The sequence below is a fragment of the Hippoglossus hippoglossus genome, chromosome 12 (genome assembly GCF_009819705.1).
Source record: "Hippoglossus hippoglossus isolate fHipHip1 chromosome 12, fHipHip1.pri, whole genome shotgun sequence".
Lineage (NCBI taxonomy): Eukaryota > Metazoa > Chordata > Actinopteri > Pleuronectiformes > Pleuronectidae > Hippoglossus > Hippoglossus hippoglossus.
Genome location: NC_047162.1, coordinates 11,575,001 through 11,588,899, shown reverse-complemented (window position 1 = coordinate 11,588,899; position 13,899 = coordinate 11,575,001). Strand labels below are relative to the sequence as shown.

Genomic DNA, 13,899 nt, shown 5'->3' with positions numbered 1-13,899 from the left:
GATGTGACATGTTTTTTTTTCCATTTGTACTGTTGCCGTGGCCTGGATAAGGGTGTCAGCATGCCCGTGTCAGAAAGAGGAAGTGAGAAGGGTTCAGAGGGCAGCGAGCAACCTGACGGCCGGATTGTCACTGGAGCATGTCGCCGTTTGGAGACCAGGAATCTGACACCACCTTCTCACAAATGCTCCCACTTGGAGTGGCGTCTCATCCTGAGTGACGGTCTACGAGACTCCAGGCTCTGACACCTCCTTATCGCCGTGGCATGGACGCGGGTAGAGAGAGGCCCGTCAGGCATGTGACGCGAGAGGGATGGGGATTAAGGTTGTTAGGTGGGGAATGCTGCGATCACCTGCCAATGACACGAGGTGTACAATAAAGTTGCTTTCAGATATTTTACTTTATTAATGTTTCGCGTGAGAACCAAAAAAGCAGGATATGAATGGTTGGTGTAAAGCAAGATTTCACAGCAGCTGACAGCGACGTTAGGGAACAGAAACTGTACATTTTTCTTGACAAGAAGTCATGAAGAGCTCAGAGACTCCTCCTGTGATCAAAAGCCATCAACATAGATAGATTTGTCTGGAGAGCAGAAATAAAAGGAGAAATGTCACAGCTTTTAAATCACCTCCATGGCTCCAACATGCCACAGGGCACAGACACAATATATATTCCTACTTATAAAGCATCTTGGCATCACTGGGATTTAATCACAACTGAATTTTTTATGTTAAAAAAAAACATATAGCAATCTAACAGTAGTGCAAGTCATTGTGATATAGTGGGTATAACGTATTTGTCATGACAGAGTAGTTCAGTTTGGATAAGCTGCAGCCGCTCAACTTGTGCGTCAGGAATTTCTGCCACAGCTAAATGTAGCTCTGAGAAATCCTTTGAAGAGAATGCATGATGGCATTTCACATAATGATGCAGTATGAATTTAGTCTATTGAGTATTGGCTATTCTGCTTCTGAATCCAGATTTAAATAATACAAAATTCAGATTCTGAACCATGAAACACTGCACACAGGGTTTTGATCTCACATACGTACTGATCTATTGGCATATACATAATGTTTTTTGATCAGATGGTATTACTGCAATATTTAACCTAGTGACTCACATGAATATGAATTACAGGAATCGTGATTAATTCCAAAAAAGTTTAACAGATATTTTCCCCTTTTGATTTTTTCTTTTATGATCATTTTGTCTGATGTGTGGCCCAGGGCTGCACGGGCAATAAAGCAAAATCAATAATTATCACAATATAATTTTCATCAATAGAAATATCTAAACGATTGACCTCAGATTTGTAAAAAATGTTTCGCAGGGATGATGCAATGATTATCACGATAATCCACTTTTTATCTTGTTTATGAAAAAACACTCTCATATACAAAACCCACCATGTGATCGTCACAAATCATGACAGACTGAATAACACTTGCAGCGTTGCTTCGACAGCTTTATATTCTACACTAATATAATAACTGGTTTTCCTTTATACAATTGCAAATTTACAACATTCAGCACAAATTTGTGTCCATCACTAATTTACAACTAAGTCCAGAATTGTGTTTTTTTTTTTTTTTCACACGCCACTGTATGAGATCTCGAGTAGATATAGTGGAAACGTGAGAAGATGTGTGCAATGTGCAGTCTCTATCGCTCTGTGTTTTCAGGACTATCTGCATCCGCACTCCGCCACCACCATCCCCTCGTACTTGTGATTGAAAGTGGTCAGGCCGTTATCGCGATAAAGGAGCGATATGGGCTCCAGTTTAGTGGGCACGCAGCAGGCACGCGATGCTCTCTCTGGACTCTTCTGACTCAGCAGACTCTGCACTATGGCGTGTTTGGTGGGCGAGACCTCGGAGGTCAATGGCGGGTTGCACACACCGCTGCACTCGTAGGCCTCGTAGCCCAGAGGCTGGATGATCCACGCGTCCCAGCCAATGTCTTTAAAATCCACAAAGAGCGGGGTCCTCTTGCACGGCTCGCTCTTAACATTGCGACGGATTCGGGGAGGTGTGTCGTAGATAAGGTTGGACTGCAGCTGCAGGAGAGACTGTTTGTCCAGGTCGTCCTGGTTTGCACGGCCAGCGTTGTGATTGACGTGCCCCCTGAAAGCTTGTTGGCTCCGGCCTGTGTTTTCAGCGAGGTCGTTCTCGTGTTCAATCATCTGGGTGTGCTCTTGTTTATCCTGTTTGTGGTCCCTGCTCTGATCATCGGAGAACACAATCATCACTGCGTTTTGTTTTCCCTCCGAGCTCCTGTCGATATCAATCTCAATCAAGGCTTCACCCTCCTCTGTGGCCCCTTCCTCCTCTGGAGTTGTGATATGAACCTCCAATCTGTGAGCCGCACACCCCGACTTCCGCCAGAGCGTTACCACATGAGTCAGGTCAAACGACACCCACTTGTTATCTCTGACATGAACATGCTTTGTCACCAGTTTCTCCAGATCCTCCATCTCCACCACCTCTTCTTTCTCCCTCCTTCTGCCTTCTTTCTCCACCTCTCTGGTCCAAACAACGCCCTCGTGTATATTGTAAATGGTCACCTTGCAGTCAAGGCCAGAATGTGGTCTTTGGGCCCGCCGGACCAGGGTGAAAAGGCGAAGCTCGGCTATGGTTATGTGCTCGTGGTGGGGCATGGAGAGGTTGAACGTCAGGGGAAATATCCGCACACCCCTGGCCGTTAAACTGTAGGGGGAGGAATCTGAAATTAAAATATCAATAAGTGTGTCTCAATTCGTTTTGCATGCTTTTACATGTGTCAAAACTCACATTAAACTGTTAAATATTAGAACGTACCCTTATTTTAAAAAACACAGTTATCTTAACAAATGTATTAAGTTTGTTTAAATCACATTATTCAAAAATTGTCAAAGCGGAATAGTTTTTGTTATTCTAAATTAAACACAGTATCACTTTTAGAACGTCACATCAACCATTTCAGGTTTTTTGACATCCTATTTTTTATGTTTTCTTAAGAGACAAAAAGTGCAGCAATCTTTACACGATTTTTTGTGGTGTTAAACAAAACAAGTCTGTACCTTCATTCTTGAAACTGCGCACAATGTTGGCCGAGGGCACAGAAGTGCGGTCGTTGGCAAAGTGGTTGTACAGCTCCAACATGTACTCGGGCGGCTCCGTACGGGCGGCGAGGGGCCTGGGCTGGGGCCTCAGCTCTGTGAGGTTCAGTGTGGACAGAATCTGCCTCATAAAGTCCTGCGCGTCAAGGAGCGGATTATCACCTACGTCCCTGCCGACTGACGCCCGGCGGTGGGTCTCGGGGGGCCTGATGGGACTGCTCCAGCTCAGGCCAGTCAACGCCAGAAGGAGGACATTCAGGGAGCGGATAAAGCCGAGGCTGGAGAAGACTGGAGAGGCCATGGTGGAGAGTGGAGGAACGGGTTTAGATCCAGAGACTGAGAAGCAGATGAGAAGATGTGATGGATCCTTTTGGGAGAGGACCCTTGCGAACAGTTCTAGGTTTTTTGAGGGAGGGCTGACCTTGGTTAAATAGGACAACAGGTTGGTGTTGGGGGCAAAGAGAAAACAGCTTTGCCCTCGTTGATCTTGTGGTCTGGTTGTGAGGGCAGGGCTGTGCTGTCCAATGTGCTGTGCTGACATGTGTCGAGATGTCACTAAGGCCGTGTACTCGGCCCTCCTCTCTCTCTCTCCCCACCACTAACTTATGACCTTAATTTCCACTGATATCCTAGCTCATTTTGATCTGCACCTTTCTCTTGACAAAGATACATTTTCAGTACCTTTAAAATGTGTAAAGATTCAAAACACTGTTATGTTATCAATTAATAATATTGTATAATTTATACAGAGCAATCTCCACAAGAGGCCAGTGTACATCTGTACATCTGCCCAATAAAAAATACTGCACTGAACATTTTCACAAAAATTAGGTAGAGAATATATTTATACTGAATATAAAGAATATTTACACCAAGACACCGGGTGACTTTTGAGGAGAAAATGTGAATATAAACAATGTTCACAAAAATGTCATTGGTTGTTGTGTGCGTTGTGTGCGTTGCTATTTATGGAAGTTAATGCATGATAATCCCTTGCTGAGTCACTGTTAGATCACTATGCATTATGTTGCTGGATTATATAATTTTGCAGAGGTTATGAAAGATTCAGTTAGTAAATCAAAATTTACAATTGAATCCACTTTTTATGTCAATATATTGCGATATTAGGTTTTTTTTTTTTAAAGAACAGGGCTATGTTCGGGGTCGGTGAAGTAATTGGAAAAATACATTATTGCAATAACTGCTGCAGAGCTAGGTCGTATTATAGTGGCTCACAAGCTAAATAACTACACATTTGTTAAACCTGCCTTTCTGTGTGAATATTTCTATTTATTAGCTTTACTTTGCATCTGCAGGGACATGTGGGGGTTTTACAGACTGTTCTCTTTGAATAATTGACACACATCTGGCCTCTATGGAGCTCTGCTGTGTTTTGAAAAACTTGAAAACCTCTTTTAAATCTGACAATTGACATCCAGCCTAAACCCACCTTTGTAGCTGTGTTTGAAGTCCTTACACAGATAATATTTATGATTTCTCACCCTGTGTAGTGTGAACATTTCAAAGAGGAATATCCACAAGTCACTGCCTGTACGAAAAACCCAGCTCAGGTTTTTATCTATTCATTTCAGTTTGACCAGAGCCAGAGTCAGAGTCAGTAGGTGATGTTTAAAGTAAAAGTCACCCACAGGAAAAGAGAAAAAAACATATCACTCAGTGTATAATTAAGAAAAATAGAATATAAACCAAAATATAAAATTATGCACGTCATTTATTTTCATTTTTCATTCAACATCGCAATGCAAAAAGGACCACTGCAAAGCAGAGTTGTATTGAATGTAGGATTACTTACTATAAGCTAATACACATGACCTTTAATTAATAACATGGGTATTACAATAAATATTACAATATAAATGCCTTCATTTGGAGTATTAACAGTCCTTTGTTACACATTTACAATCTCATTTTGCCGATCGTGAATCAAATGGAATAGAGACAGTTAGCGAATGACTGCACAGTCTAGTCTGATGATCGATCTGTTAAGAATCAAAATGAATTCCAAATCATCTGCATGTTTTTGATGACTACGCCGACGAGAGCCCTAATGATCTCCAACACAGACCAAAAGTATTTTAAAAATCGTTTTATATCAGAATCTTCCTCAACAGCAGATCCACGTGTCACTTCAGGCCTTCGTGGCTTCGACCAACTCGAAAATATTAGAAATGATCTCATACTCGTGTAGCAGTAAACCTTGAAACTGTACATGTCATATTCTTTGGAGTCTCCATTCACCAGTTTGCATATTTAGTCTAGTTCACATATCACAAGTGATCCATCTTGAGCTTCAAACATATCATCCATCCAACCGATTGCCAAATAATCTCCATAATAAATACATGTAAATGTTTGGCACATTATCTCCTATGAACAAAGAAAATGACTTCTAACTGGATGTGTCCCTCTGTCCTCACACGAATAATCAAATGGCACGAATCCGTATCTCACCACTGGAAAGTGTCTCTGCAGGATTTAACCGGCGCGAGCGGCCGTGTTGTCATGTTTACACCCAGGAGTCCAGCGGTGGAGGCTTGTTATCCATGAGGCCCACCGCAGGTCTGCCAGCTCTGATGAAGTGTTTCCTTTCACTTGTGGCCTATAGGTCGAGAAATACGCACACGGCCAGTGTTAGTCGATTGGCGTGAAAAACCCTGACAGTTACAAACACAAGTCACAAGAATAACTTTAAAAATAAAATCCCTCAAAGCATAGTTGACATCTGCATTTCCTCCATACTAGGCCTAGGTTATAAAGTCAGTAATGAGTAAATGAGACTATATACAAATTGATTGAGTATGTATGTGCTGCTGTCATGATGTCTTTGAGGTTTTCATTCAGTGCTTTCAAAAGGCAGATTACTGTACCTGCAGAGCATCTCTTTCCACAACAGCTCCTTTCCCATCTCCAACTCTGTCGTTTGGCTCCAAACTGGAATATACATCTGCAAGAAAAGAAATACAAAGAAATATTGTCAAAGTAGCAGGAGACAACACGGCAAAGATTAGAAAAATGTAGATGAAGTGAATGGTCACCTGTAACGAGGAAGCTTTGGAAAGTCTGAGTTCTGTCACTTTAGAATAAAAATTATACACTCATGAAAGAAGATTTATCAATGAACCTCAGGATTCTGTCCCCTAAATCAACATTATATATTATTATAGCATATCAGTTCATTAGAAGTCAGTTAAATGCAAGTTAAGGATTAACGATTTAGCCTAAATGTAACTTAGCTAAAGTTAAGTGTCGAAATTTCAAGGTCCCTGTATTTATGCATGAATTAAATCAATTTGATGAGTCACCGAGCTGTATATTGTATATTAATGCAGCTACATGATTAAACTTTCTCAAATTTAATTTTTTTATATGTATTTTATTTCAAGAAAGTGGCTCCGATGCTACATTAGCTCTGTCTCTTTTTAATTAATGTTACATGAACCATAATTATTAAAATAAATTGTTTGAAACTCAAAGTATTTCGTCAACAAATGTCTATCTGTGTATCTGCGTCTTTGTTTCTTCAACTAACAGAGCAATGCGCTCATGTCAATTAGCTTTTACACCGTCTATGCTGCTACCGCTCCTGTCTCTCTTCATGAAAATTCTAACATCAAGTAAATGTCAGGCTTGGAAAACTGAGGGCGACTTTTGAGAACTTAATAAGGTTTGATATAGACCCACTTGTTTTAAATGTTAATACTGCAGATCCAACCAGCTGAGCACCTATTGCCCTTTAAAGAAATGCAAGGGCTCATCTATTCATTTCAGGCCGAGAGACCAGAAAGAGAAACAGGCAAATACAATGAAATAAGTCAATGAAAGTAGCGTATAAAAATCTGTTTTATTAGGAAGCTAGAGGTCGCTCTCGATGTGGGAAAGTGCCCTTTTGGAATAATGCTCAAATGAAATGTGACTGGTGATGCGTGAGCCTGCTCTGCCTCTGGGAGAAGCTGCTCAGGCTAATAAGCCAAGTCTGTGCACTGATAACCTCAGCAGCACATCATTGGTTCAGGGCTATTTTCCAGAAGAATATAGTGGGAGCCTGAACATTTTTCTTTGTCCCTGACACGACAAGACCCACAGTATGTTTAAAAAACGCTTTCTGTTCCCTGAGCTAGAGGACACTTTCCTCATTCAGATGATGCTTTAATATCATATTGCTGAGGGAATTCATGCACTGATTTGCTGACCTTGGTTTTTGTCCATGAGAGGCAAAGTGATGTCATCGCCGCCTTGCTTTGCACTCTTGGACTTTTTAGTCGTTCCTGTGGTCGTTGGCTATCGAAAGACAAAATGAATTATGTTACAGGATGGCAGCAGAGAGACGGCATACGGATGTGGGCCACTTCAGGCGATGATGCCACACTTCTGGCCTGGATAAAATGGATGTGAGACTAAAGTGGCCCACTTGTAAAATAGCAAATATCCTAAAACAAACATACTTTTACATTTTTGGCAAACATAAGGTGCTATAGGTAAGGTGTCATTTAGATGTGAATCTAAATTGGCCCCTGTAGTAAATGGTTAATATGGCCCAAATAACACAAAATACATTTTTCCGACCTTGGCACCTTTGGTTGAAATGCGTTATTGCTATGGCTCAGTTGTGGCCCAGATCTGGCAAACAGGAGCGGATCAACCGAGTGCCATCAGTCTATCCGGTATATGGGCCGGATGTCGGCCGTTTAAGATGTAGGATGTGGGCCAAATCTGGGCCAAAACAATTTTTCTATGTGTATTATGATTTCTTCTTGTTCTAATTTTATATAACATGACTTTACATTTGGAAACTGATTCCGTTTCATCTAAATCGCCTCAGTCAAAGCATTTATTTCACAATAATCATCTTATTCTTTATCCTTGTTAGACAGCAACAAGAAACATTATTTCTCAACACATATTACCGGGTATAAAGTAGTTATGCACATGCCACATCCATGATGGTGGTTTACTCTTTAAAGTTTATGTCGTCCATTGTGCATGCTGAGTTTTAAATGAGCAGGAAATAGGAACAAATACCTTAAAGTGGCTCTTGTTCCAACCGGCCTTGATTAAAATGTTTCTCAGGTCCTTGTAGGCCCATATTGTCTGGAGCACGTGGGACGCTGCCTTGGTCTCCCGCGCTGATTGGCTGACGACAAATCACCAGACATTATGGTAAACAACAGAGGACAGCTCAGAGACAATACTGTCCTGATGATTAAAATCCGTTTTTGGTTGCCCTGGGATACTATGCTCATAATATCATGAGCTATCGCATCAAGGACATGTCAGAACAAATGCAGCAACTAATCCAATAATATGAAATACACTCTGCTTTGTTTTTCTGCATTATTTTTACAAAAGGATAACGTTTGAGAGTTTCAATTTGGGGTTTTGGCTGTACTATTATTATTCTATAAAGAGATTACTTACCTGGACTTGTTGATGGCCACCAGCTTCTGCACAGCATGACCCTGTATGAGCGCTCTGGCGTTCTCTGGGCTATCTGTGATGATCTCATGGATAGTATTCAGGATAGAGACCACCGTATCTCCCTCCAGGTTCTTCGCCGGGTGCTGCTGCCCACAAGGAAGATTGCCGACAAGGTCCCTCAGAGCGTAGTTCCCTGCAATGACAGGCGGCGTGGCCAACTTAGTGTGAGTGTGCAGGTGTCACAGAGCCCGGGGTATGCTAGTGAGAGTTACAAGCCCGAACCTATGAGGTCTTTATTCCTCCTGTCCATGGCCAGGTTGCGGAGAGCAATGGCCACAGCTCGCACCACTTTGTCCACATCGGAGCGCAGCAGCTCCACCAGGATGGGCAGCCCTTTCTCTTTTCGCACCGTGGCCCGGATGTAGCTGGACCACTGCAGACACAACGGATATAACAGCTGAGTGACGGCAACCCTTTGCTTCAGGGGCTCGGTTTGTCATCTTTCCACCTTTTTCAAAAGCACTCATATTATCACAAGCACCAACTAAATCATGAAAAGTTCAATTCTCTCAAGTGATCTGTTGCGTGTGATGTAATTCAGGGTCAAAATCTCAGTATTTTAAGGCTTTAATCTGAGCAGTGCCAGAGCATTGACGTTAAAATAAAGTGACACAGCGATGGAACCACCTGGAGTTCCTTGCGGGGAAAGAGATTTCTTTGATCATGTCGGATGGTGACAAAGTCAATCCAGAGAATCCAGTGAGATAAAGACGATCAAACCCATAAATACCTGATTTTCACGAAACTTGGTGAAAGGGTGCGTATACAGGGTATATATAGGGTATAAATCAAGTAAGAACCCTTTAGATTTTGGTGCAGTTGCGTTTGTATTCTGGTGCGGATCCCCAAAAATCTAAAGAATTTAAATGTGGTTTCATAAGGGGACTCTTGGGCCTTGGCAGAGGTATGCTCTCTATTGAGAGCCATTCTAGTCTTTGTCTTATTTCACGCTTTAATATTGATACAGCTTCACAGACAAAGCCTGGATATGTTCAGTAGACAGTGTATAACATCAGGACAAAATGAGAGCAGCCATGGTAATCTTCTTTGGATATATAATGATTCTCAGCGGTAAGCGTTAGATTTTAAATCAAAAATCATGCAAGGTCTAAGCATCCAAGTAAAAGAATCCACTATGAATGGGTCAACCGAGTGTCGCTATTCCAACCACTCACAGCCCAATGTCCCGCAGCCAGGTTCTGCACTGCTCCTGCAGCCGCCTCCAGAGTGTTGTTGTTGTGACTGCAGGTGAGAAGAGAGAGGTAGAGCCTCACCACCTCCGGCTGGTACAGCAGCTCCAACCCTTTAACAGCAAAGGCAGAGAAAGTCAGGAAGGACCGTGAAGCAGTGGCAGTTCAACCGCATCAGTGGGTTAAGGCGTTAGATGGTGTTTGTATACATGGGAAATATGTCAATGTTATTCCAGAATCTCTGTATCAGAACATAGGCAGGTTAGAAAGATAAGAATATTTAGATGTAGGGAGGAAATTCACTACTCTAGCAGCCTCCTGCAGAGTTTTTTTTATGTGTGCCAGCAGCTGGACGCCTGACAATTGGTATAAAGCTGACCCTGGATCGTAACATGCTTGTCATTCTGATTTGCATTCACTGGCTGCAGCGTGGGAGGCATCAGCGTAGCTCTGCTCTCTGTTCAGTCCTAAACTACTACTGAGGGATTGTTTTTCTGCACACAGAATGAATCCATGATTAAAATCAGCCACAAGGCTATACACAGAAAACGTAAAGATAGTTTAGCTGCACAAATCTCTGAGGTATGCACATACTGTAGCTCATGCAGAACCATAAATGCAAATTCCTGTTCCTACCAGAGTAAATGTTCCTCTTCTAGATGTTGCCAGATAAAAATGTCTTTCAGTTGGTGGGTCTTTTTTGTTTTAGTAATGAAACTCTCATCAAGTGGTGCAGGTGCTGATGTGTGGCTTTGAATTTAAATGAATTCCCTTTCAGGCCATGCCAGCATCATGCTTTCAGAACAAATAACAGCACAGAGAGCAGATGCAAATGCTTCATATTAGAATGATGATGACATATGATGAAAACTCTACATGATTTATTTACCCTCTAATCTACAGCCTCCTATAACATTACTATAAGTCGTACTGCAATCGATATTTTGTTAAATCTTTTCAGAAATCATATACCTTTCATTTGATCTGTACGTTTTGGTAAATCCAATGTACCGTACTTTCTGTCCATAAATCCATTTTTCCAACCTGTACATCACAGACACACACATGCACACAAACACAAACACAAACACAAACACCGGTTTTCATTGTACACTGATACACAATGACAGCAAATATCCAATCACCATAATACTGCCATGGAAATATTCAGGAGGAGCGTGCGGACTGACCTTGATTGAACCACTCCTCTGGTGAATAAGGTTTGAAAGGAAAAGAAGAGAGAGAACAGGGACTATAAGATTAGATTATGCAGGAGGAGGACAAAGCACAGAGCTCCTCGATGTGGTGTAGGACGCCGCTGACAAACAGGCACATCCTGCGTCACGTTTGACTCAGTGCGGCATTCGTCAATTTTGTGCAATTAGCTCTGGAAGGTTAGCATTGGTAAAAAAGCTATCAAACTGTAAATCACAATTAACTCCAACTTTATTGTTTCTCCATTAAGTCGTTCCCTTCCATCACAAACAGCTGCAGTCCATTAATTACTGTTGATCAGTTCTAATTGAAACTGCTTCTTACATAGGTTACGTATTTTCACGAGTTTTTCACGATCTAAAAACCGTCCTGTTTGTTGCATCAGTTGTAAAATAAAAAAAACGGGGGGAAAAACGATATCACATAACTGATGTAACCAAGTATAAGACAACTTTTTCCGTTTTTGGGTACTTGCACTCCTACTGAGTGAAATCTCTCGTCAGCTACTGCACAGGGTGATGAAATATTCAGGCTCTCATTGGCATACAAGGGGGCAAAGAATGTGAAGGCCCTGCTCGAAGGCAGTACACGCTCCAAGGAAGCTGTTCAAACAGAAAACGGTTGGTTTGAGGAGATACTAGAAGATTTTACAACTGTTAAGGGATAATCAGGGACTAAACACCTAAAAATGGGATTGTTATGTGAGGAGAGGAAGGAGGAAAAACAAAGAATAGACTTAGTTGGCATTCATGAACTGTAATGTGTTATGGCCGACTAACCTTTGGGCCTTTTCCCGCCAAAACAGTCAGGTTCGTTCTTCTTCTTCTGCTGCCCGACCGACCTCATCAGACTGGAGTGGGGCTCCTGGAATCGCTCGGCTCCCGGTATCTCTTTGTGAACATGATAGGAGAGGTTTCGCAGAATGCAGACGCAGTTCTCCACCGACTAAAATGGCGAACAATGACAGAGGATTTCAATCAAATATACTGTACAGGTACTTATTCTTTAGATTTATTCTTTAGACGGAAATGAAAGAAGTCAAAAATTAAATTCTAAGGAAATGTCAAAGACTTTGGAGAACCGTCCGCCATCCAATGTGTACAGGCTATTAACCTAAATTTGAAGTATACTCACTACTATATTAATAAATGATAAAACTTAAGGAAAACACATTTTGGATTGAATATTTTTCTCAAATCTCAAAACATATGTCGGTGTGTTGACGCCAACAACCTTATTGTCAGTATCCTTGTTGAGAACAGCTGACTGCAGGGCGTGAAGGAGCGCGTCCACCAGCCCCTGACAATCCCTCAACCTCTGTCGAGCCTCCGCCCCATCTGAGCTGACGTTCCTGCAGGAACAACTCAGTTCTATCACACCTCAGCTCCCAGGAACATTTGTCTTTCACTCTTTGACAGCAGCAGCAGAGATTACCTCAGACATCCAGAGGTGTTCTTGAAGACTGTGGTCCAATCAGCGCTGTGCATTTTGGAGGGATCGGCCGAGTCTCTCCTCCAGCCCGAGTGTGGGATGATGATTTCGTCGGTCAGAGTTTGAAGGCCTTGGTTGATGACCATCATCTTCAGTGGCTCGTGTGAGGAGAGGTTCCACAAAGTGCCTGCAGGGGAACAAAAATACTGAAGTTGTAGAAATAAAATTAAGGTTTGTTATGGCTCGAGAAACACTCAGGATTTTCACAGTACCTGTGACCAGCTCTTTGACCTCCATGCTGCTGGTCTTCCTCAGCAGTCTGACCAAAGCTGGTATGCCATCACAGCTCTTGATGGCCATTTTGTTATTATGGTCTTTCCCAAAGGAAATGTTGCGCAAAGCCCCACAGGCCTTACGGTGGACTTCAGGTTTCGGGTGGTCCAGTAGTTCCACCAGGATCGGCACGCCGTTCAGCTGGCGGACGTCCTGCTTGATGCGGTCGTTCTCATAACACAGGTGCTGCAAATAAGCGGCCGCGTTGGACTTGACCGGGTCCATCGGGTGGCTGAGCATGGAGATGACCTCGTGCAGGTTGGGGTCCCTCCAGCGCGGGTCTCTGCGGATGCTGTCCAGGCTGACCATGCTGCTGCGTTTGTGGGGGAACTGCAGGGTCTGTGCTCGGCACATGGCCTGGAAAAAGGGATTCAGGTTCCCCTCTAGCTGGGCCATGAAGGCATCATCGTAGCCACCTCTGAGGGGACAGAAGAAGTCATGCATGCATTTATATATCGTGATCAGGACAAACATGCAAAATCATTATTCAATTTTGATAATTTGGATGATTTGGGATAATTTACGAAATTAGCTTACCTTCTTGCAGAGAATAAGAGGAGAGGATTGATAACAATACTACTGAATGTGAAGCTATACCGTCAGTAGGTGATTATCCTAGCTTAGCATAAATACTGAAACCATGGGGAAACTAGCCTGGTTCTGTCAAAGGTTCAGAGAAAGAAATAGGCCTTCCAACACCTGAAATGGACTTAATTAAAAAATCCAAGTTCAAAAATGTGAAAATGTATTTTGAAGGATGGTTATGAACGGGACTATTTCTTGACCATGTGCATTCACAATTTTTTTCTTGTTATCTGGCAAACTCATATCACAAATGTTATGAGATCTTTGGGCAGAGCCAGTTTAGCTTTTTCCTCCTGCATTAAATTTTAAGCTAAGCTTTGCAAACATCTCCTGGCTGCAGCCTTATATTCAACCGACGACTAAGAGAGCTATCGATCCTCTCGTCTATTCCTCAGCAAGAAAGTGAGCATGCTCTCCCCAAAATGTCACCCTGTTCATTTCATTTTCCACAGGGTGAATTAAAGGGCCTAATAGAGCTTTGGTGAGTTTAACACCGGGCAACAGTGAGTTGTGTCTTTAGTAAACAGCTCTGTCACTTTATATGGGCTAAG

At 42.4% G+C, this 13,899-nt stretch overlaps 2 protein-coding genes across 5 annotated transcripts in view; both read right to left on the bottom strand.

The window, feature by feature from the left end:
- Positions 1-1,523: 1,523 nt before the first annotated feature.
- Positions 1,524-3,685, bottom strand: LOC117771719 (bone morphogenetic protein 10-like). Its single transcript, XM_034602422.1, has 2 exons — positions 3,060-3,685; positions 1,524-2,722 (listed from the first exon to the last, which is right to left on the bottom strand). The coding sequence occupies exons 1-2, from the start codon at positions 3,637-3,639 to the stop codon at positions 1,686-1,688; spliced, it is 1,617 nt and encodes a 538-aa protein (XP_034458313.1). The 5' UTR covers positions 3,640-3,685; the 3' UTR covers positions 1,524-1,685.
- A 1,127-nt stretch (positions 3,686-4,812) lies between these two features.
- The window catches only part of arvcfa (ARVCF delta catenin family member a), a 16,623-nt gene continuing 7,536 nt past the window's right edge, over positions 4,813-13,899 (bottom strand). For 2 of the 4 annotated variants that reach the window (XM_034602946.1, XM_034602944.1), the window contains exons 4-16: positions 12,703-13,181; positions 12,434-12,617; positions 12,233-12,350; positions 11,779-11,944; positions 10,975-10,992; positions 10,757-10,828; positions 9,770-9,897; positions 8,817-8,967; positions 8,535-8,727; positions 8,139-8,250; positions 7,310-7,397; positions 5,987-6,063; positions 4,813-5,718 (exon numbers count right to left, since the gene is read on the bottom strand). In XM_034602946.1, the coding sequence (XP_034458837.1) occupies positions 5,626-5,718; positions 5,987-6,063; positions 7,310-7,397; positions 8,139-8,250; positions 8,535-8,727; positions 8,817-8,967; positions 9,770-9,897; positions 10,757-10,828; positions 10,975-10,992; positions 11,779-11,944; positions 12,233-12,350; positions 12,434-12,617; positions 12,703-13,181 (1,879 nt within the window). In that variant the 3' untranslated portion in view covers positions 4,813-5,625. The remainder of the gene's footprint in view (positions 5,719-5,986; positions 6,064-7,309; positions 7,398-8,138; positions 8,251-8,534; positions 8,728-8,816; positions 8,968-9,769; positions 9,898-10,756; positions 10,829-10,974; positions 10,993-11,778; positions 11,945-12,232; positions 12,351-12,433; positions 12,618-12,702; positions 13,182-13,899) is intronic. The other 2 variants (XM_034602945.1, XM_034602947.1) reach the window with 2 other exon arrangements.